The sequence below is a fragment of the Coptis chinensis genome, chromosome 8 (assembly GCF_015680905.1).
Source record: "Coptis chinensis isolate HL-2020 chromosome 8, ASM1568090v1, whole genome shotgun sequence".
Classification (NCBI taxonomy): Eukaryota; Viridiplantae; Streptophyta; class Magnoliopsida; order Ranunculales; family Ranunculaceae; genus Coptis; species Coptis chinensis.
Genome location: NC_141463.1, coordinates 9607997 through 9630753, shown reverse-complemented (window position 1 = coordinate 9630753; position 22757 = coordinate 9607997). Strand labels below are relative to the sequence as shown.

The window sequence follows — 22757 nt, the reverse complement described above, 5'->3', positions numbered from 1 at the left end:
CTAAACACACGGTTAACTTGGTTTGACCGTTAATTTTCAAGTCAAACAATTGAAAATTACATAAATGCTTTCATTGTTTGTAAAAAAAGAAAATATTCAATTTTAATTAGGTAGGAGGTATTTATGTTATTTTCAGTTGTTTGACTTTAACGGTCAAATCAAGTTCCGTAATCTAGATAAGAGACCCTAATTTTTCCATCTAAGAGACCCTAATTTTCCATCTAGGGGGTAACACTAGTTCACCCTACTTTTGACATAATCATCCAAGTCACTAGTGACAACGCATTCAGTCAACAAACTTGACATTGTCCATGCCGGGACTATTTTCGCCGTCCATGCCGGGACTATTTTCGCCATACAGCTTACTTTATATGGTTTAATAGGATTATTATCATCTTTAGCCCATAAATAAAATAGTGAGTTTAGACATTTGGAATATTCTATTGCATGCCAGTAACTCTATCCTGATAAACCTCCATAAGCATCAACCCAACATCTCCTGGTCTTGTTAACAATCTGTTCTTGCTCGATATTGACCTTATGGACCCATAACCCTATCAGGCAGGCATTGCCTACCAACGAGCAAGGGATGAGCACCTGAAATGGCGAAGTGCTTTAAGCTAAAGAATTAGCATATGGGGTTAGCAAAATTAGTACTGCAGGAAGCATGCCAATTATAGCAAACTGAGTCAGAGGTAGTAGAACTCCAAAGGGGATGGACTATTAGAGGCATTAGAAGTGGGTGTTGAGAATTTAGTCGAAGTTAAGTAAAGGTTTTTAACAGGAAGCACTGAAGCAGGATGGTCTGAATATATCAGTTTCTTGGAAGAGGCATTAGTGAATTTTACTAAGTTTTCCTTTTGCAAGGTCATCCCAAATTCCCAATTCAAAAAGGAGTTTAGCTTCTGCTCATCTGAATCAAAACCTAAAAGTAAACTTGCACATTAAACTAAAGGCTGATTTTTGATAGAGAAGATCTTCTTACAATGGATAGAATCTCCACCAAAACTCGTCTCTCAATTGGATGTGTCTAGCCTTTATTAAAAAGAGTGTTAAAATTGTAGATCGTTAGATAAATATTGAACTTAAACACAACTTTTGACAAGATTAGACATATTCAAATATCTTGATATTTTGTGGAGATGATCTCTATTGTATGGAGAACATATTCCCAGAAAATCAGCCCTCTTAGTTCATTGTGCAAGTTGTGGATGTCAAAAAATTCAATTGCTTTGACAATTTTAATATTGGCAAAAGATGATTAGAAAAACCTGACATTTCTAGACTATTAGATATTTTTTCAAAAGTGAACAACAATTTTTATCTAGGTTAGAGGATATCAAACGAGTTGAATTTTTGTAGAGATAATCTTTATGGTTGGTATATCATATCCACAAAAAAATTAGGTTTTAATTCATTTTGTAGATAAAGTTGTGAGTTGTTTTAGATTTGGTACTATATATATATATATATATATATATATATATATATATATATATATTTGTATTTGCTATATTTAAATGAAAGTAACGTTATTTTACTGAAAAAAAACATATGATAATCATTATAGCATTGTTGGTTAGTATTCCCTTGAAGCCATTAAAATAACATGAATGCTTTCCACTTTTAGGCGTGTATATAGAACATGGAGTGACTCTCAAGGACAAAATCATTCGAAAAAGTAACTCTCAAGGACACATTTTTTTTTCGAATTCACAAGGACGGGTAAATGAAAGGTTAAATATACCCTTTGACGAAATAAAAACGGATCGGGTAAATGAAATGTCAAGTATACCCCTCGACGAAATAATTAACGGCCCGCCCTGCATTTAAAATGACACCTACAGATTTAGTATGAACATTGAATATTCATACCCTCCTTTCGTATGAACATTCATAAGATAGCTATTAGACCCAACTTCGGATCTTGACCTCATATGAAATCAAGTCATCTGGTCACCGGGTTCGACCAGTGGGTCATTGGTTCAACCAGTGGGTCAATACTTAAGTTGAAAATATTATATAATTCACTTAGTACATACATTTTCACAACTTCATTAGTGGCCCAGGTTGGTCTTAGAGTCATTTCATTTTCCAATAAACCAAAGTTCAAGTCTATACAGATTATGTTTTTCAAAAATTAAAATGTTTCTTTAGCAAGAAAAGCTATTAGATGTTATTTATAGATCCTATATTGTTTAATAACACCCAAAGTTCGAGTCTTAGTAATGGTAAAGATCCAACTTTGTTTAATAGTCACCCAAAGTTTGAAATAAGTTGTACTTGAGGGTTCCAATTTGGAATAGTGGGTTCGGTTCCTTACTTTTCTCCTAAGTTTTGTGCTCGAGGGTTCTAATTTTGAAACAGTGGGTTCGTAGAATTACTTTTTCTCCAAATTTGTCCTTGTGATTTTCTTGTATATAGAATGGCAAACTTATGTTTCAGGTTTATATATATATATATATATATATATATATATATATATATATATATTCAAAAGTGTGTATGTTAGGAAGAGTATATGTTCCGTAACATGTTTACATGGTTTATGATTGCTCAATTGACTACTAAATGTAAATCATTCCCCTTATTCAACAAAGATTTTCCCAACCATAAGTTCTTCCAAAAGTTTTGTACATTTGACGTACTTCAGTTCCATCATAATTCCTACTTTCTGGTAGTTATTTTATTAAAACAATCATTCTCTGCTCTAAATTAATTTACACCTTGGATGCAATGAAGAAAGTGGAAATTTCCTACTGAGTGTCACTAGCCAGGATTCAGTATTACAGTAACTCAATGTCCTGCACTAATCAATAGTGGTCTTCTCTTGAGGCGACGCGTTCTCAACGAGTTCAAATCAAGTCGTACTTTATCCCGGAGTTGCAAAAAGAGTTTGTGAATGCTATTGATGCATTGCCTGCGGCACTACTGGATATGCAACTGGAACAACATATGGAGAATGGGCAGGGTGATGTCCAGGGGAAGCATAACTGAGTCCCAACTGCCGATACCATGTGAGCTCCCGGACCAGAAATTGGCTGACCCATTGAGCTCCATACATTCCTACACCAGGCATGTTAGGCGGCATTGGCCGATGCTTCATAGATGGTCCTACAGCAGTTGCAGTTGAGGTAGTTGTATTGGTTTGTTGACCTGTAATTGGTCCTTGGGGCGAGGAGACATCAGTACCGTTTATACTTGTAATGTCATGTATGCTTGACCTTCTCCTATCTCTGTTCATGGAATTCAATCGTATGAAATACTTTTGCGCATGACTAGCCACTTGAGTAGGTGTCCTTGAAATGACAAAGTTTCTCGATATACTTCTCCAATCACCTTTTCCAAACTTGTCAAGTCCAAGCAAGAACAATCTGTAATGCAAAACAATCATTTAGATCCATTAGTACTTGGAAATGTGTCCTTGTTCTTCATCATGTTTATATCATTAGTCCGTATATAAATGGAAGTTCAAACTCAAATATATTTTTGCATTTGTACCTGTGCTCTTCTTCAGTCCATGGAATTCCTTTTCGTCGCTCTTGCTCCGATCTAGACCCTCCTTTACTTCCTTGCCTGGTGGAACCTCCACTTACTCCATAGAATCCATTTGCATAATTATAATTCATTTTACTATCTTCCTGGTGTTCTTTTGTCGTCGTTTCGTCTCCTACATAATTAGGAACTGGGACATGTCCAGCCTCAATTGCCTTCAAATCCTCCACTAGTATATCATAGTGTCGCTTAACTTCTGCCACCGTTTTTCTTGGAACCGATGTAGCAATCTTCTCCCATTTATCCTTTGAGTCCTCAATCCAATGCGCTGCAATTGCATTCTCGAATGCTTTATCTTCTTCTCTAGTCCATTGTCCATCGTCCGACATGTTTCTTCCTCTATGTATATATGTACTTAAACCTAATAACTTAGCCGATGAAGATGTAGTGATATTTTTTCAATGGGGTTATTCATTTGAGTCATAGCAGTTAAGAGAGTAATTGAGTGTGTGCAGGATAGGAGGGACGGGGAAAGAAGCTAGAGAGGGTGCAGGATAAGGAGGGAGATGGGGGTATTAGTGAAGAAGAAAAGAGGACCACAATGTAGGGATGGGTGTGTTGTCTCACTCACTCACTTGTGACTTCTTTTATTTGGTTTCATTCACTACTAGTGTGAGTGTGAGTGTAAGTTGCGCCTCAAGTCCTCAAAACTTGAAATCATGGAATGGGAGAGGTAAAGAATCTTTCAAAACAATTGGTTCAGTTTCCTGCCTAGAAAAACTTTCTTGTTTTTAGCTTTGTGGGGTCTCTAACATATGTTGAAGGTGATTGTCAGACGTGGCCTTTTCCTCTTCTACTCATTCTGTTATTTTGTACAACATGCTCATGATGATTTTTCAAGGCAGATGACAATGTTATGATGCACCTAACAGAATTATTCATTGTGCAAATTGTCAAAAAAAAATCTTTATGTTAAGACTTAAGAATAAAAATTGCCAGGAATTATGAAACAAATTTACAAACTAGCAGTAGGCATAGCTAAGCCCAGTCATGACTTTAACCGTCTTTGAAATCTTAGGAAGCACGACTAGTACTACAGTTCAGATTCAACTCTCTATCCAATAGCAGAATTCAGCAAGAACAAGAGCTGTATATACTTTCTAGTTAGATAATAATAATTGCATAAGACAAAAATGTCACTACTAACATTTGTATGGATGGATTGAAATTAAAGTTAATTCTTAGCTAAGGGTATTTTCAATTCATAAAACTCGAAACCTTAGTACAAAAGCCACAATGGGATCTGCCCCCTTCTCGATAGGAAGGGCCAGATATAATTACTATGTAATCAGAAATCAGTAATCACTTAATTTCTTAATTTCTGCATTGTTTTCAGTCTTTACGTACTGTTTTTATCCGCACTTTAAATCCATTTTTTTTGCTGACGTGGTGTGGTGTTCACAGCTACTTCGAGTGGTCTAGTCACCACGCCCACCAGCCATTTAGAGTCCTGCCCGCACTCTATATCCATTTGTTTGCAGTCTTCATTGTTTGTAGAGATACAATCATACATCGCAATCCACATTTCAAAATGCAGTGGAATAAAAACTTACCTGAAAATACGTAGGTAACCAGACACTAAAGTTACAGTTTATCAGAACATGATTCGTCATGTAATCATGTGCTTTTGAAGCAAAAATTACCACTATCGGTGTTGATGACAGGTAGCTAACTGATTGTAACTTGCGTGCGGATTTTTTCGGAAGTTGTATATCTGAAACCTTGTCATGTACCAAAGTGCAGCCCTTCCCAACTTGGTGATATTCTGATGTAGGAGTAATGCACCGTAGCTCTCAAACAATCTGAATAATCAATCTTTAATCAATAGTCGATCAAATAAATTGACTAAACAAGAAGTGTCTTTTACAAACTCTGATACCGTTTTCATACAAACTCTCAAGAGAGGCTTTAAAAAATAGGAGTCCAAACTAATAAGTAAAACAGGGCCTAAGAGACTTTAAATAGGAGTCCAAACTATAAGTAAATAAAGACTAACATAACCCTAAAGTTCACTAATTAAAACCCCCCAAATAATAAATTCGATATAAAATAGCCCATAGGTGTGTGCGCTCATTCTTGGAGACCAAACTATAGGCGTGCACCCATCAATTCCCTATCATATTCAAAGGTGTTACTCTTTTTCATAGTGTTTTACCTCATATTTTACAGTTTACACTACTTTTCACTTTGTCTTATTGCCAATGGAAATATGGTAGACATGCATGCCAATGTTATTACTAAGCATAGAAAATCTATACGAGCATTTTCAATGCAAACAACAACTTGCTACCTCCACATAGACGCCACATAGGACTATTTCCTCTCATAGTTATCTTCTTGGTGATAAGCTATTAAGGGTTGGCTAATGCAAATGTAACTTTAAAATTCGGACATAATGTTTTATTAAGGTAAAAATGAAAAATATCGAAAAAATACGTCGGACGAATGAAATATCCCATCCGAAAGAAAAAAAACGAAAAAAAAAGTTTAAAAACTCAAGGGACGGAATGAAACATCCTGTCCGAAAAAAAAAAAAAAAAAAAAAAAGACGTAAGACGAAATAAAAAGTTTCATCTAAAGATCACAAATCAACAACTATCTCAATAGCAAGTGCTACTACCCTCATTGTCACATTTGTATTGGACTATTGTTTTTTGGCTCATAAGGATGACAAGTTGTTATTTCTCCTCAAAACTGTTTGCATTGGGAATGCTCTAACGTAAAACTCAAAACAATCATTAGTATATATATTCTTGAAAAATAATGCTTCTTCAATACAAGGTAATTCTTGATGTATAGTTGAAGAACATATTTAAAAGAAAAGACATCTTACTTTAATGGCATCATGTGACAATGTTGACAACATGACTGCATCAGAAAGAGAATTGTGAATATCACATAAAGTGGATATTGCTGTCCTCAAAGAACGACTATCAATTAATTTGTTCATGGAACTTTCCTTGATATTTTGGATGAGTGGTCCTAGAGCTATAACATTTTGTTTTCACTTTCAGTTGTCTAGATTTGGAAATATTTCTAAAATAGACCCAAATTATTACCATGGTATCATGTATATGTCTCAAATTGATATCAGTAGTTTCAGTACATGTACATCACAGATGTGGGTCTGACATAAATACTGCCACTAAATTTGTTAGGGAATATAGGCTATTCACCGCATCCAGAGGCAATACTGAAATAACAGTTAAAAGAGAACGAATTGACTGATCTTGAGGCCATGTTGAATAGGTACCTTAAGGTTTAAACCTCAATTTCGTTATTTCCAGAAGAATGACCATACATGGTCCCCAGATCAAGTAATTGGTTCTCCAAGTACAATCACATTAAGGGATATGGAAAAACAATTTCGCAGGCTCTGGAGTATTATCGGAACAAGTATGCAAATGCAAACCATGCTGTGCACTGGTTTTTTTTCTTTCTAAAGTTTTAAAAGTATTGAAATCCGTCTCTCGAGTTCGATAGTTAACATGATTATTTTGGATTCTAATTCTAATTGGTAATTGTAATTATGTAGGAAAAGCTCATCTATTTTTTTTAATAGGAAATAATTACATGATTTTTTTGGATTCTAATTATAATTGTTTAAGTGATAGTAAAAAAGTTTTTCTAAATTATTAATAAAAAAGAGCTTGTTCTAATATTAGCGAGGAAAATTGGGGATAATTATATAATTTAAGTGATATTAGGGAGGCTTTTTAAATTATTAATAAATAGGGGGTTTGTTCTAATATTTGTGAGGGAGGTGTTTACTCAAAATTTAACAACTATAGAGATTACAAATTGCCTACTTGAGAGTGGAGAGGAGTTGCTAAATACCCGGCTATCATATAGTGTAGAGATGTTCCTTTACAGAATTTGTTTCGTAAGAGAAAGCGTAATACATTGGGACTATGTATATTGCATCAAAGTTAAATATTTGGTTATTTTTTTACTAACTCTATTTGGGATGGAATATAATTACTCTCTTACTTAATTAGATGGGAGGAGTTGTTTGATAAGACATTTCTGTGTTGTCCCTTGAAACTCATTAACCGATGGCGAAATGGAGTACGGACAAGAAAAAGACTTGCTTTGGAGGCATCTCTTTGCTTACTTAATGCTTTCATTTAAAGTGACTGGGTTTCCAGTGAATCTATATTGTTACTAGGCAACAGTACATTAGAATCAGTAAAAGAGTGTACAATCCAAAATTCTGGTAGGGGATTACGACATTAAATCAGCTCCAGAGAAGGATACCCGGGTAGCATCATGCACCAGTCCCTTGGCTCTATCAACATGATGTAGGTCTGCCTCGAATATGATATCGAATTGAAAAACCTCAAAGTGTAATGTATATATGGCAAATGTATTTTATACATTTAGTTTCAATCCAAACTCTCAGACTGGTGCTCCTTCTGTTTCTAATTGTTCACCAGAACTCTTTCTATTACAACGTTCTCACAGAATGTCTTGTAATATCGGCATATTCCTTTACAAGATTTGCGTTTTCAAGAGAATGAACACTTTTTTCTGATATAAATATATCACGCAAATGTCAGCTATTCAGCAGTATATATTTTCAAGGTCAAGGTAGGTTTGATCGAGAAATCAGTTTGTACATAATAAAACTTTGATATTGTCTTGCCATAAGGCCATAATGTCGATATATAGCTCTGTCTATACTCTATACTCCTGATTCCTGAATCCATTTTCAAACACTCGTCAGTAATGAAAATATTTGACGTCACCCAAAACATTTTCTAGTTTTTAATTGAACTAGACTAGCAATGATTTCGAAGTAGAACAGGAATGTTTGAAGTTGTTAATAAGAAACATCTACCTCCAAATTCCTTCAGGAAATGATGCACATCCCTACTTCTTCAAATCATCCAATTTCAGATACCCATCGTGACACAACTCATCATAATTCATAAATACTTACTGAAAATTGCGTTTAGAAAAATTGGCAACAGATATCGGAAAATTATTCATGGCGGTCAATGCCAACATCAATTTATCCGATATATTGCATTTGCCCGACATTTTCATTAATCATTACATCAACGAAAACGATCCAGATGGGCCAAATAAGGTCCAGAGATATCTACAACTTGGGCCATACTCTCAATCTACTTGGGAGTTGGGACTTATTCTTTAATTTTCCCAACAGCCCAGATTCCTAACCGTGTCCTTTTGTAACACGGTTTCACTACCATCTCATCATCATATATTAAAATCTTTGTTTCCCAAAACGAAGGAAAAAAGAAAAACCATTTCTTGAAATCAACCAATTTTTTTTTGTGTAGACATGGGAAACACAGAGAAGTTGATGAATCAAATAATGGAACTAAAATTCACATCAAAATCACTCCTACGCCAATCCCAAAAATGCGCCAAAGAAGAAAAGTCCGAAAAACTCAAAGTGAAAAAAGCCATAGAGAAAGGAAACATGGACGGAGCTAGAATCTACGCCGAAAACTCAATCCGCAAACGCAGCGAACAGATGAATTACTTACGCCTAGCGTCCCGTCTAGACGCGGTAGTTGCACGTCTCGACACGCAAGCGAAGATGAGTACTATATCAAAATCCATGGGGTCGATTGTGAAGTCGTTGGAATCATCACTTACTACTGGCAATTTACAAAAGATGTCGGAGACTATGGACCAGTTTGAGAAGCAGTTTGTTAATATGGAAGTACAAGCTGAGTTTATGGAGAGTTCGATGGCGGGGAGTACTTCGTTGAGTACTCCGGAAGGGGATGTTAATAGTTTGATGCAACAGGTGGCGGATGATTATGGGTTGGAAGTTTCTGTTGGGCTTCCTCAAGCTGCGGGTCATGCAATTGCGGCGGCATCTAAGAGTAATGAGAAGGTTGATGAAGATGATCTTTCGAGGCGATTGGCTGAGCTTAAGGCCAGAGGGTAAGGGTTTATGATGGGTTTTTTAAGTTTTTATGTATAGTGTGTGTTATTTGTGGAGCTTTGATTGTGTGTGTGGAGGATAGAAGATACAGATACTTAAATTGTTATGAACTTGGATTATGATTGCTCCATTTGGTTATTAAATCTTCGGTAATTGGTAACATTCGATGGTTTTAGGTTTTTGTTTGTTGAACAGGTTAGTTTTGTATTTTAAGTGTTGTTGGGTAGTTGTGTTGTTTGCTATTATCTCAAGGGAGGGGTTATAGGGACATATCTTATCTTAACACGTAAACAAACTCAAAATCGTTAGGGCATTTATAAGTTTTGGATTAGGCTAATTTTTTTTAGATATGATTTCCTAACTATTCTAAACATTGTCACAAATAATCAAAAAAATAAAAAAAATTCTAAACTTGCCTAATATAATATAAAAAATGGTGAAAATAAATGGTCTACAATTAGTCAAATTTTGTAAATTGCTAACTACATTTTGCAAGTTTGGAATTTTTGGATTTTTTTATTATTTGTAACAATGTTTAGAATAGTTAAGAGATCATATCTACTAAAAATTAGTCTAATCCAAAACTTATAAATGCCCTAACGATTTTGAGTTTGTTTACGTGTTAAGATAAAATGTCCCTAGAACCCATCCCTTATCTCAAACTTATTATGATGCTAGCCATGTGGGGTTATGTCATAATATCTTGGTGTTGTTTGGACATGCGATATGAGAGTATTGTGGTTGTGAGTATAGATTGTTATTGCTCCATTTGGTTTTTAAACTTTAGATAGTTGTTATTATTTGATGGTTTTAGATTTATGTTTGTGGAATTAGTGAAGTGTTCTTGGGTGGTTGATATGGGTCTGCTACTATGTCAAACGTATACTGTGCTATTGATTTGGGGTTATCATTATAGAACTTATAATATGTTGGTGTAGCTTGGACTTGCAAAATTCTAGCATTCTGGCCGTGGAGTTTATGGTGCAAGCTTGGTTGATTTGTTAAACTATGTGTTGTTAAAATCGGATACCAAGTCGATTTGGTTTTGAGTGGGAGACATCTTCAATGAATGTGTAGTCTTTGAAATGTAGGAATAGATTGTACTTCATCCTTTCTTCCCCATAGCAATTGGGGATTTAATAGCATATTGGCATTGTTGAAAAAAACATAAGTTTACATTGATGGGGATACGAAATGTCTGATTACGACAAATTATAAATAATTGAGGTATATCACATACAATATGTGTTCGATACAGACACGTGTATACGCATCCGACATGGATTATTTTTAAAATATGGCGTGTCCATGTAACATAGAAAAAAACACATAAGAGCCTCGAGCACTAGGCCTCTTAGAGGCTTAAGGAAAACCTCAAAGGCGATTGAGGCGTAAGCCTCGTTGTCTAGTAAAACGTCCTTTAAAATAAGGACTTTTGTTACGTGAAGAAGAGTAGTAAGATTTGCAGCAGGCAGATTCCTGCCCGCTTCTTTGTTTTGGGATGAAAATCTGAAGTTCACATATTAGATATCATCTAAGTTACATTGACACGGATATGTGTGTTCGTATCCAACACAAATATGTAGTGTCTGACATGGTGAAATATAAAAAATGAAGGTATGTCACATACAATAAGTGTCCGATATGTGTTCGACATGGACACATGGATACGTATCTGATACAGATTTATATTACACATGGTGAAATATAAAAAATTATGGCATGTCGATGTAACATAGGATATCATAAACTGCATCTTCATGGTGCATATGAGTACTCTAGTGAGTCACATATTATAGAACTTAGGTACCAAAATATCCTTGAACAATAGCCATAGACTCTGCAACATAGCATGTGGTCACTCCCAAGCCACCTATAAGAGTTCCTATTACTTGCCTGTGTGTATCCTGAACAGATTACCCCACCCGGCTGGTCCTGACTCCTGAGTTCCATCGGTATTTACCTTGATAGTGTTCGGTGGAGGTGGAGTCCAGTAACACTCCAATGTCCTTGGTGCTCTTCTAAGCTTGTTCGGTAGTCCAAAAGCATAGAGAGTAGCTAAGTTCTGCTGCGTATTATTCATAGAACCTCCTGATTTGTGTTATGCTTCCTTGATTGCTTTTCTGATTGCTTGAACTTTAGAGATTATATTAGTTTTTCTACAAACTACCGAATTACAAGATTCCGCAAAAACCATGTTTTTTTCAAGTTTCAACTATTGGCCTTTATGACAATTAAAAAATCTGGTTATGTTCCTTGATGATTGCGATCACCTTCCCTGCTGTTCAGTGTTCCCTCCCAGCTGTTGAGCACTTGAGCTGCAGCTTTCGAGTGAGAGTAACTGCTGGTTCTGCTGCCTGCAGCTTAGCTTGTTCTGTTGATATTGCCCTTCCTCATGTTGCAGCAGCCACCATTGCCCCTGACCGCAGCAGCAAAGAGTTACCTATATTCTTATGAAAAGTAGCTTCAAAGCTATCTTCCCAGTCCTCTTTGTGTGTGTATGTATGTGTGTGTTCCGTCCATTCCAGCTGTCTTTTACTCTGTTCATATCCCTATCCTAGTTCTGCTCTGAACTTGGATTGAGGTATGCTTACTTGAATTTGAGACACTGAAGATATAACCCCATCAATCTGTTTTTCATAAAACCATGCTTAAATATGAAACAATATCATTTTGGTTAATAGTCCCCTTTTTGAGTATCAAGTCGAAACTTCACTTTTATTAAAATCTTATTACCTCTTGGTGGAATCAATGCAGTCTCTCAGATGTTTTGTTACTCTGTTCCAAGTTTCTTTACAGGTCTAATTCAGTAGAGAAGTCCTCAGCTCTTATCATTTGTTATCCTCTCTGGTTAAATTTTGATGTTCTGGCTTTTGAATGTTTCTTTATGTGATCTGTACTTCCTACTTGCGTTTTAACTAACGTACTCTTAGTTCAGCATTGGGGAAACCTCATTTGATGGCACCGATGTTATGTTTGTATGAAGCACTTGGTCATATGCATATCCTCATATAATAATAGGATTTGATACCATCTGCAATTATTGACCCGAAATGTCATATATTAGATGAGTAGTGCTACACGGACCTACTTTTTAGACCTACTATTGCGACTCACTATTTGGATAATGTTGGTTTGGATTGCAATACACACGGACACGTATTTCTATGTAAATCAATGATTACCATTAGTAGGTCGGTTAAGTAGGTCTGTGTATCATTAATGATATTAGATAGAACTTTTAACTGTTTAGCTAGATGTGATATTTGAAATTTAAAACAGGAAAGAAAAAGGCGACGCTGGATTTTATTGGATACTAGTTGTATCCTGAAAATATTCTTTGATGGCTCTGTTTGGGTTGGAGTTGTTTTTTTCTCCTTGGCTCCCACTTAGAGACCCTTCCACAGTCAACATTTTCGAACCTACAGCGTTGCAGGGAACTGAATCTTTGTGTAATAAGGCGGAGGAATTTGCTCTTAAGGAGCACTTTACTCCAAAGTGGTTAGGAGCAATTATTCTCCTGAGATGTTTGTCGAGATGGCTAATGTGGTGTGTGTGAAAAGGTTCTTAGGAGAAAATATTTTGCTCCAAATATGCGCTTGGAGCAAAGTTAAATTTTTTTTCCTTGAAAAGCTTGTTTATGCAACAGTTCATGTGTTTTTGAGGTGTGGTCAACTGTGCCTGTTGGACTACATTATTAACTTTTAAGGATTGCCCTTCACTTCATGATTGAAATTTTAGGAAACTGATACTAATCTGAAGTAGATGACTAAATACTGTGCAAGTGCAGGATAATTTCAGTATGGTGGGTTAAGAGACATGGTTGTGATTATGGAGATGATTATGTTACTGATACAAATGCTATATGTGGAAAACAGTTTCCCTGTTAATACTTCTGACATCTAGGAATGTGTTACCCAAAAATATTTGGAAATTGATTTTTGATCTTAAGACCACCTGATTCGATTTCCTTTAGTTAGTCTAAGCTCAAACGGCACTTGTACGTGAGTGCATGCACCTTTGCCATCTGTTGAGTAAGATGGTCTGGCGACTGCATTTCTTTCAGAACATACTCATGAAGCTCACAATGCTAAGGAGCTATTTCTCTTAACTGATGGACAATACTTCATTGAATTCCATGGAAACACAATCATAGAGGTTCCTTCGATCTAGTTATCTATAGACTATAGTAAACCAGTCTCGAAGTATAGTTCAAAGCAGACCACTTCAAAGGAAATAGGAAAAACTCAGATATTTATTGTTTAGCCACATCAACCACAATTACAAAAGTACTACAATCTATTTACTATCACATTATAACTTGAACAAAAACTACATGCTTAGAACCGTCATCCGAAATTCTATCAAACTGGGTTCCTATCAGTTGTCTTTTGTGAAATAGGTAGCAATAACACTATTAACAGTCATCTCAAGGAAGACAATATCATATTCTCATGGGAGCAGCAGTGTGTGGTCGAGAGTCTCTTGCTAGTGTCCCTGTACCTCATTCAGATGAAAACAAAGATCAAGTCCAAGGTATTGACTCATCAAATAGGACAGCAAGGGTCAGTACGTGAGACACTTGAACTACAAAGTGGGATCTGTTCTTTGCAACCTCAGGATCTTCGTTGCTTGTTTGAGAGAGAGGGTTGTGTATCTGGACATACGTATGGCAGGCCAATTTCAGAAAGAGTTAGTTAAGGTCAGTTTGCCTTACTATAATCCTCTTACTGTTGCTGTTGCTGTTGCTGTTGCTGTTGTATGTAATAGAAACAGAGAACAGACATTTCAAGAAAATATGTATCTAGGGCTCTTTTCTCAAAGGCCTCTGGTAAGGGTATATCGTATATGTTGCAGTCCGGCAGAATCATTTGACCTCCATACGTACTACACGTAGATCACTTCACTCTTAATATTTAGAATTATCACTTAACTCTTAATATTTAGAATTAGCTTTTGTAATGGTATACGTATAAACTTCTAAGTCTATGAGAGGGGAAATTGTTGCAAATTTTAGACGACATGATATATAAGTAGATAATTTTGACAAAAGATTGTAAAGCAGTTGAAACATTTTTACTACGCATCTTTTCTCCAATACATACTTGTAATGATGAATATAGGTGAAATTCTAATAACATCATAAGGACTAATAACTTGTGACTTATTAGGCACATCAACGCAGCCTTGCGGTGAGCACAAAGCGAACTATTCTTTCGACTTTTGCTAATTAAACAATAACATATCATAAGCACCAAGCAGAACTTATGACTTACTGAAAGCATATCTTGCGAGGAGGCACAAAGCGAAGTATTCTTTCGCCTTTTACTAAAGATTACTATTCAAATGAAGTATGCCATTATGTGCAGCGAGCGCATGATGTTCCTTTCGTCTGTTACGTTTCAAGCATGCAAGTGTCCAACAAGTTATTTATACAAGTGTCTGTGCGATATCTTTCTCTCATACTTCCAATAAACACAACACAAAGATTACATCATCACCCGTTCACTAAGATATGGCTGATGTACTTGTCTCTCCCCTTTGTTGAACTTCTTCGCTCCAATTTAACTTCTTTGATCAGGAACGAGTTTCGTTCACTATATGGTGTGAAGAAGGACTTGGAGAAACTATCCAGCACTTTGGGCACTGTTCGATCTGTCCTTGACGACGCAGAGACGAAACAGATCAAAGACAAGCTGATTGGAGATTGGCTAAGAAAGCTCAAGGATGCTGCTTATGAAGCCGAAAACACCATGGATGATTGCGCATTAGAATTTCAACGCACCGAAGCCGGGAAGCAAGTAACTCCCTCTCAACTTGTTTTGATTTCACACACCTTGTGTTTCGTCACAAAGTGGGAATAAGAATTAAAGAACTCAGGGAAAAATTTGATGAAATTGCTGCTGAAAGGCTCAAGTTTCATTTGAGTAGTGGACTTAAAGAGGATGGTGGTACAGAGTTAGGTCCCGACCGAGAAACTAGCTCTAAACTAACTGAACCAATAGTTTATGGGAGAGATGAGGACAGAGAAATTATTGTGAAGATAATGCTAGACAATGTGAAGAGTCAAAGTAATCTTTCCATCTGTCCTATACTTGGAATTGGTGGCTTGGGAAAGACCACCCTTGCTCAATTGATCTATAATGATGTGAGAGTTGTAGATCAATTTAATACCAGAATTTGGATTTGTGTCTCTGATGATTTCAGCCTCAAAAGAGTTGCAAAAATGATTATAGAATTTCTTTCTGAAAGAGGCTGCAATCTTGCAGAGATAAATCCTATGCAAAACTACCTCGAAAAATCTTGTCAGAATCTTCAAGGACCACCCACTACACCCAGGCTCCCCCTTTCGATACTTGCCGACAACGACTGATATGATTAGCGGGTCTAATGATCTATTAGTCCACTAATTAAAACTAGAAAAAGGAACACCTAATAGCTGGCATGAAGGAAATAAGCTGGTTTCTTAACCAGCAAGTTTCCTTAGCAGTGATGTTTCTTAGCCAACAAATTTTATTAGCCAAAAAGCTTTTGGACATGAGAGAAGCCAGCTGATCTCAAGCTTCACCAATCACAATATCGCCAATAGGTTGACGAGATAAACACACAAATAAATTATAGAAACCGAAAGGCTTTCAGAACATATGAATGCCCTGCAGAGAAATGATTATATAGCTTCAGTAAGACTCTATCTTGTCAAATAGTTAGTTACTCATTTTTGAAATAAGAATACACATACCTCTAAGCTTATCAATTTTAAGTCCAAATCCGAGAGGCGATGCGTACCAAACAATGTAAATTTGCTAGAGAATTTGCTCTCTCGTCTGTGGGCTCCAGAGAGCTTCCAAAAAATTTTAAATAATTCAAATTAAATAAAGAAATGAAGTTTTTTTTAGAAAAAATGAACAAACTTGGTTGTATAAAGAAGCTTGAGATAAAGAGTAACCATTCTTGGTCTTGGTCAACAATACTGTTTGACATTTTTATTTTTCGCGCCTTTCTGGGGTGAAGTGTGAGATGGAAGAGTGTTTTGACTTTTGAGAGTGTGAAATTTTTCTAATTTGCGCCTGCTGCTGCGTAAATTAGCAGATGAAAAAGTCAACTGTTCCATTGACCAAAGTCTTTGGTTTAAAATATTTTTCTTCCACTAAAATCCGTCAAGCTGTCATTTATTTTCAAATAAGGAAGGCGCGGTTATTCTTTGATTGCTTCACAGCCTTGAGAGTTGTTGAGAGAGAAAATTGTTCAAAAGTAAAACGAGTAGCCGACATAAGGACATAATTTCATGGTGTGGCCGTGTGGGTCTGTTAAAGACTCAGAAGTCTCCATTGACCACCAACTTCATCCATTTCTGTGGCCGTGTGGGTCTTTGCTGAGTTTAACAGTGACGTAGCAGCGAAATGAGTGGTGGAAAATTTTCTCCATTGTTTCTCCAGTTATTTATATTTGTGCGATATCTTTCTCTCATTCTTATAACAAAAAATTTATCATCACCCCTTCACTACGATATGGCTCAAGTAGTTGTCTCCCCCATTGTTGATTTCATCCTTCCCAAATTAACTTCTCTGATCGGCACGGACTCTCGTCTACCCAATGATCTGAAGAAGGACTTGATGAAACTCTCCAAAACTTTTTCTATAATTCGACTTGTCCTTGATGACGCCGAGAAGAAACAAATCAAAGACAAGTCGATTAGGGGTTGGCTAAGAATGCTCAAGGATGCTGCTTACGCAGCTGAAGATATCATAGATGATTGCGCATTGGAATTTCATTGCCCGGAGTCAGAGATTGCTGCTTATGAAGCTGAAGATATCATAGATGATTACGCATTGGAATTTCATTGCCCGGAGTCAGAGATTGCTGCTTACGAAGCTGAAGATATCATAGATGAGGAATTTCATTGCCCGGAGTCAGAGGTTGGCGAGAATCTAGTAAGTAACTCCATCACAACTTTTTCCATTCGTGACAATATACGAGAAAGAATTAAAGAGTTTAAAGAAAATTTTGATGAAATTGCTGCTGAGAGACACTTTTTTCTTTTGAGTCCTGGAGTTGAAGATTTTGTTCAAGACCGAGAGACTAGCTCTTTTCTAACTGTGCCACAAATTTATGGGAGACTTGAGGACCGAGAAAGTATCGTGGGGATACTGCAAGACAATGCGCGGAGTCAGAATTGTCTTTCCATCTGTCCCATACTTGGAATTGGTGGTTTAGGGAAGACTACCCTTGCTCAATTGATCTATAATGATGAGTGGGTTTATGGTTATTTCCACACAAAAATTTGGATTTGTGTCTCCGATGATTTCAGTCTCAAAAGAGTTACAAAAATGATGATAGAATTTCTCTCTGAACAAGCCTGTGCTCTTGCAGACTTAACTTCTATGCAAAACTACCTCAAGAAATTATTAAAGAACAAAAAGTTTTTGCTGGTACTGGATGATGTATGGGACCATGATCGGGAGAAGTGGAATAAAATAATTCATCTTCTCACATGTGGAGATGAAGGAAGTTCAATCATTGTAACAACTCGTCTCCCGACAGTGGTAGAATCTATACGTTTCCAAACATTTATAGACTCTACCACATGCATCATTAATCCAACACATAAACTCAGTTTTCTACCAAAGCATGATTGTTGGCTTCTATTCAAGCAATATGCGTTTGGTATGGAGAACGATGAGATCACTTCAAACTTGAGAAAAATGGGTGAGGAGATTATAAGCAAGTGTGGAGGCGTACCTCTTGCTGTAAAAGCACTAGGAAGCCTGTTACACTCCAGAAATGATGAGTTTTGGAGATGTGTAAGAGACAGCGAAATTTGGACTCTTCAAGAACATGGGGAGAATACCATCTTACCTGCATTGAGATTGAGTTACAACCATTTGCCTCCAATCTTGAGGCAGTGTTTTGCCTATTGCTCCATATATCCAAAAGATTATACGATGGAGAAAGCAAAATTGATCCATCAATGGATGGCAAATGGTTTTATCCAATCTAGTGGAGGGATAGAGGTGGAAGACATCGGTGGTGAAGTTTTTAACGAGTTACTAAGGCGCTCTTTCTTCCTGCAAGACATGGATGAAGATGTAACTTTGCAAAACGTTACGAAGTTTAAGATGCACGATCTCATGCACGATCTTGCATGCTCAGTTATGGCCAATGATTGTTTGTCTGTGAAAATTGGTGAGATAAGAGATGTCCCTCAGAAGGCAAGACATGTATCGGTGACATATGATTCGGCACCATCGCAAGCAACTCTGAACACAATTTTTAAATCCCAATCATTCTGCCGCACAATCCTTTTCCAGCACTGTGCAACCAGTTCCCTTTTAGAGCTCTTTGTATCAAGGCTTTCACAACTTGAGTACTTAAGAGTGCTAGATCTCAGCAATTTATGGACCGTCAGTAGTCTACCACCTATTTTCGGTCGTTTAACACACTTGAGGTATCTCAACCTCAGTAACATGAACATTGCATCATTACCCAAATCCGTCTGTAACCTAAGAAACTTGCAGATACTAGTGCTAAGCCACAACTTAAAATTAACAACTTTACCACCATCAATCGGAAACTTGAAGCAGTTGAGGTGCCTTGATCTTTATCAAGTTGGAATCAGGGTTTTACCTGAATCTATTTGCTGCCTAACAAATTTACAGACCCTGAACATAGAGAAATGTCGCAATCTTAAAATGTTGCCGAAGAACTTGAGCAAAATGAGGAAGCTCAGAAAACTAGTGATTGGCAGTGACAATTACATTGAGATTAGCATTGAGGATCCATGGTTGACTCACATGCCATTGGGAATCGGTGAATTGACTTGCCTCAAGCAGTTAAGTACGTTTGTGGTAAGTCAACTTAGTGACTCTGCTGGTATCCAGGAGTTGGAAAAGCTAGACCATCTTGAAGGAGAATTAACCATAAATGGGATTCAAAATGTGCTTGATCACAGGGATGCTTACAAAGCCAACTTAAGGAGTAAGAAGAGCCTGTTAAAGCTACACCTACGGTGGCCGGTTGGTGGGTCTGACGTTGAAATTGAATGCAACAACAGCAAAGAGGTACTAGAAGCACTCCAGCCTCACTCGAACATCGAAGAGTCGTTTATTTATGGGTACCCAGGTGCGAAGTTGCCTGGTTGGGTAGGGTCTTCTACCGCACTCCCAAAACTGACTTATCTCGGACTTTATAACATGCCTAACGTGGAAGGATGGTATTCAGAATGTCTGCTACTCCCTTCTTGCCTCCAAAAATTGGATCTTTATAATTGCCCCAAATTGAAATTACCCACGCCACTGCCGTCTTCTATTACACACTTATCTGTGGGGAAAGGCAATGATCCTTCGCTCGAGTCGGTGGAAAATCTACACAATCTTTCTTACCTTCGGATTACGGGATTTGATGAAGTGGAAACTCTTCCAGAAGCACCTCTACGAAACCTTACGCGTCTGCAACAATTGGAGATCTGCAATTGCGACAAACTGAAAAGGCTTCCTACGGAACTTGAAAACCTTTCGACAGTTACGATATTGTATATTTTCAATTGTGGAGGTTTGGAATCTCTGACGGAGGGCTTACGAAACTTGACTTCTCTCGAAGAATTGGTGGTTGAAGATTGCTGGAGTCTAAAATCTCTATCTGAATCATCGCTGCAACATCTAACTGCCCTCCAGAAGTTGGATATTTGGAATTGTCCAGAATTGGAAATCATGTCGGTGGATTTTCAGCACCTCATTTCCCTTCAATATTTAGAGTTGGGTTTGTTGCCTCAGTTGACGTCTTTACCAGACGAAATACAGCATGCCCATAGGCTTCGAAAGCTTGAAATTGAGTTTTGCGAGAATTTGAGAAAGTTACCAGAGTGGCTGCTAGAGCTTCCAGCACTAACTTTGCTTCGTGTCAGCAAATGTCATCCAGAGCTACATAGAAGATGCGAGGACTGGAACTGGATTCCCCACCTTCGAGTCGAGAATCGTGTTGAATTATGAAACCATCAAAACCAATGATTAGGGTAAGTTATTTATCTCATTCTCTACAGAATTTTCTAAACTTTGATTAACCGCATAATGTTCTCTTGACTTTATTGTTAATTTTGTACATTTCAAAATGCAGTGAAATAAAAGCTTACCTGAAAATATGTACATAACCAGACACTGAAGTTACAGTCCATATGAACATGATTCGTCATGGCATTGTGTGTTTATTGATTATCACATTGTGGTAATTTTGAAGCAAAAATTACCTATCGGTGTTGATGACAGGTAGCTAACTGAGTAACTGATTGTAACTTCTGTGCAGGTTTTTGTCCGAAGTTGTACATCGGAAACCTTGTCACGTACCAAAGTGCAGCCCTTGCCCAACCTGATCTGCATTTTTCTTAGTTTTTCTTCATGAAGATTGGTGATATTCAAAGGTGTTACTCTTTTTCATAGTGTTTTGCTTCATATTTACAGTTTACACTACTTTTCACTTTGTCGTACTGCCAATGGAAATATGGTAGACATGCATGCCAATGTTATTTCTAACTTTCTAAGCAGTAAGCATAACATCTACCTCCAAATTCCTTCAGGAAATGATGCGCATGCGGCATCCCTACTTCATCAAATCATCCATTTCAGATATCCGATTGCTCATCTGAAGGGAACCCTGGGAATGCAGGTTGGGAAGCATTACTTAGTAAAAACAACCATTTCTTGAATCAACCAATGATTTTGAAGGCATGGCAAACACAGAGAAGTTGATGAACCAAATAATGGAACTAAAATTGACATCAAAATCACTCCTACGCCAATCCCAAAAATGCGCCAAAGAAGAAAAGTCCGAAAAACTCAAAGTCAAAAAAGCCATAGAAAAGGGAAACATGGACGGAGCAAGAATCTACGCTGAAAACTCAATCCGCAAACGCAACAAACAGATGAATACTATATCCATGTTTTTGAAGTCTGCAGGCTTGCAGTACCTAATATGATATGTGCATATCCATGTTTTTGAAGTCTGAACAACGATGTCTGGTGCCATATATTATCATTGTACGAGGGCTCCATTAATTATGTAGTGATTGATCAGTGTGTGTGATTGTGTTCCATTCATCTCGACTGTCTTTTGCTCTGTTCAATATCCATTCCTGGTTCCGCTCTGAACTCGGGACTCATGGTGGAGAATACCTTTAGTCTGAGAAGATGAAGATGTAACCAGAATTACACATCAATCTGATTTTCTTGATTCCATGTTTGATTTGAAACAGTATCATTTGGTTCAGTATCCCCCTTTCAATACCAAGGCAGAACTCTATTACTAAAATCTTGTTACCAGTAGAATCAGTGTAAGTTTCTCTCGGAGGTTTTTGTAATCTGCTTCAAGTTTCTTTCGGGCCAAATTTCCTTCTGGTTAAACTTTGATGTTCTGGCTTCTGAATGTTTGTATATGTTATTAGAGTTTCAACTATAAGGGTGCTCCTAGTTCAGCTGTGCAGCACCTCATTTTTGTAAGAAATGAGAACTAGACGTGATATATCAACTTAAAAAGAAAAAAACGAAGATGGTTTTATTGAACACAAGTTCTATTCTGAAAATACTTTTTGATGGCTCTTTTTACTTAGATAGGTCATTTTTTTGGGTGAACTGGTATTTGTTAGAATAGTTGTATGAACACAGCAACTAAAGTAGAACAGAAGGGACAGTAGCAATAAAGAAACAAGGACAAAGAATAACCTGAATAACCAAGGCGCTGGATTAGGGTCATCCTTAAGAAAAGATTTCGCCCCTTCCAATGGTGCGAGAAAGGCAACAAGCGTCTTCCCTCACAGATTCAATGGTTAACAGCCCGACTTTTGCACTAGAAACTCTACCCTCTGTAACAAAGAATATAACTCTCTCAAGCGGTGGACAAGAAGAAGAAGAGAAGAAAAGAACCGGTTTGAGTTTACTTTCTCCGAGTTGAGTTCGATCAAGTCTATTCTCTCTATGGACTCACAAATCCTATTTATAGAGGTTAGGAGAAAGAGAGACCAACTCCTAATAGAACACCTAAACTTGCCGCTCAAAAAAAGGCAAAACAAGTTTAGGCTATCGGGTCTAACCACTACCCACAACAAGAAGCCCAAGCCCAATCCCAACCCTACCCGATGTGGTGGATAACCAATGTGGGACTATCTACTATGCACTAAAGTGGCGAGAATACCATTTGTTCATCTCCTCCACTTTGCACACACACTAGTATTTAGAAATACACAAGAGATTCCAACAATCCCCCACTATTTCAAAATACTAATAGTCCCACTATT

At 37.1% G+C, this 22757-nt stretch overlaps 1 protein-coding gene, 1 long non-coding RNA gene and 2 pseudogenes across 4 annotated transcripts; 2 read left to right on the top strand and 2 right to left on the bottom strand.

The window, feature by feature from the left end:
- Positions 1–2653: 2653 nt before the first annotated feature.
- Positions 2654–4032, bottom strand: LOC147479808 (transcription factor SRM1-like; annotated as a pseudogene). The gene is made up of 2 exons (XR_015206407.1): positions 3502–4032; positions 2654–3374 (listed from the first exon to the last, which is right to left on the bottom strand). The product of XR_015206407.1 is annotated as a transcription factor SRM1-like (transcript).
- A 4715-nt stretch (positions 4033–8747) lies between these two features.
- On the top strand, positions 8748–9640 carry LOC147479807 (ESCRT-related protein CHMP1B pseudogene; annotated as a pseudogene). The gene has a single exon (XR_015204705.1). The product of XR_015204705.1 is annotated as an ESCRT-related protein CHMP1B pseudogene (transcript).
- Positions 9641–13720: 4080 nt separating this feature from the next.
- On the bottom strand, positions 13721–16712 carry LOC147479806 (uncharacterized). The gene is made up of 2 exons (XR_015204707.1): positions 16218–16712; positions 13721–16131 (listed from the first exon to the last, which is right to left on the bottom strand). It is a non-coding gene; the product is annotated as an uncharacterized LOC147479806 (long non-coding RNA).
- A 143-nt stretch (positions 16713–16855) lies between these two features.
- LOC147479805 (disease resistance protein RGA2-like) lies at positions 16856–21700 on the top strand. Its single transcript, XM_086577633.1, has 3 exons — positions 16856–20486; positions 20774–20888; positions 21045–21700. The coding sequence occupies exon 1, from the start codon at positions 16879–16881 to the stop codon at positions 20461–20463; it is 3585 nt and encodes a 1194-aa protein (XP_086433759.1). The 5' UTR covers positions 16856–16878; the 3' UTR covers positions 20464–20486; positions 20774–20888; positions 21045–21700.
- The last annotated feature ends 1057 nt before the right edge of the window (positions 21701–22757 follow it).

Excerpts from the sequence above, each read along its gene's own strand:
- LOC147479805 (XM_086577633.1), top strand. The coding sequence starts at position 16,879 with ATGAGTGGTGGAAAATTTTCTCCATTGTTTCTCCAGTTATTTATATTT.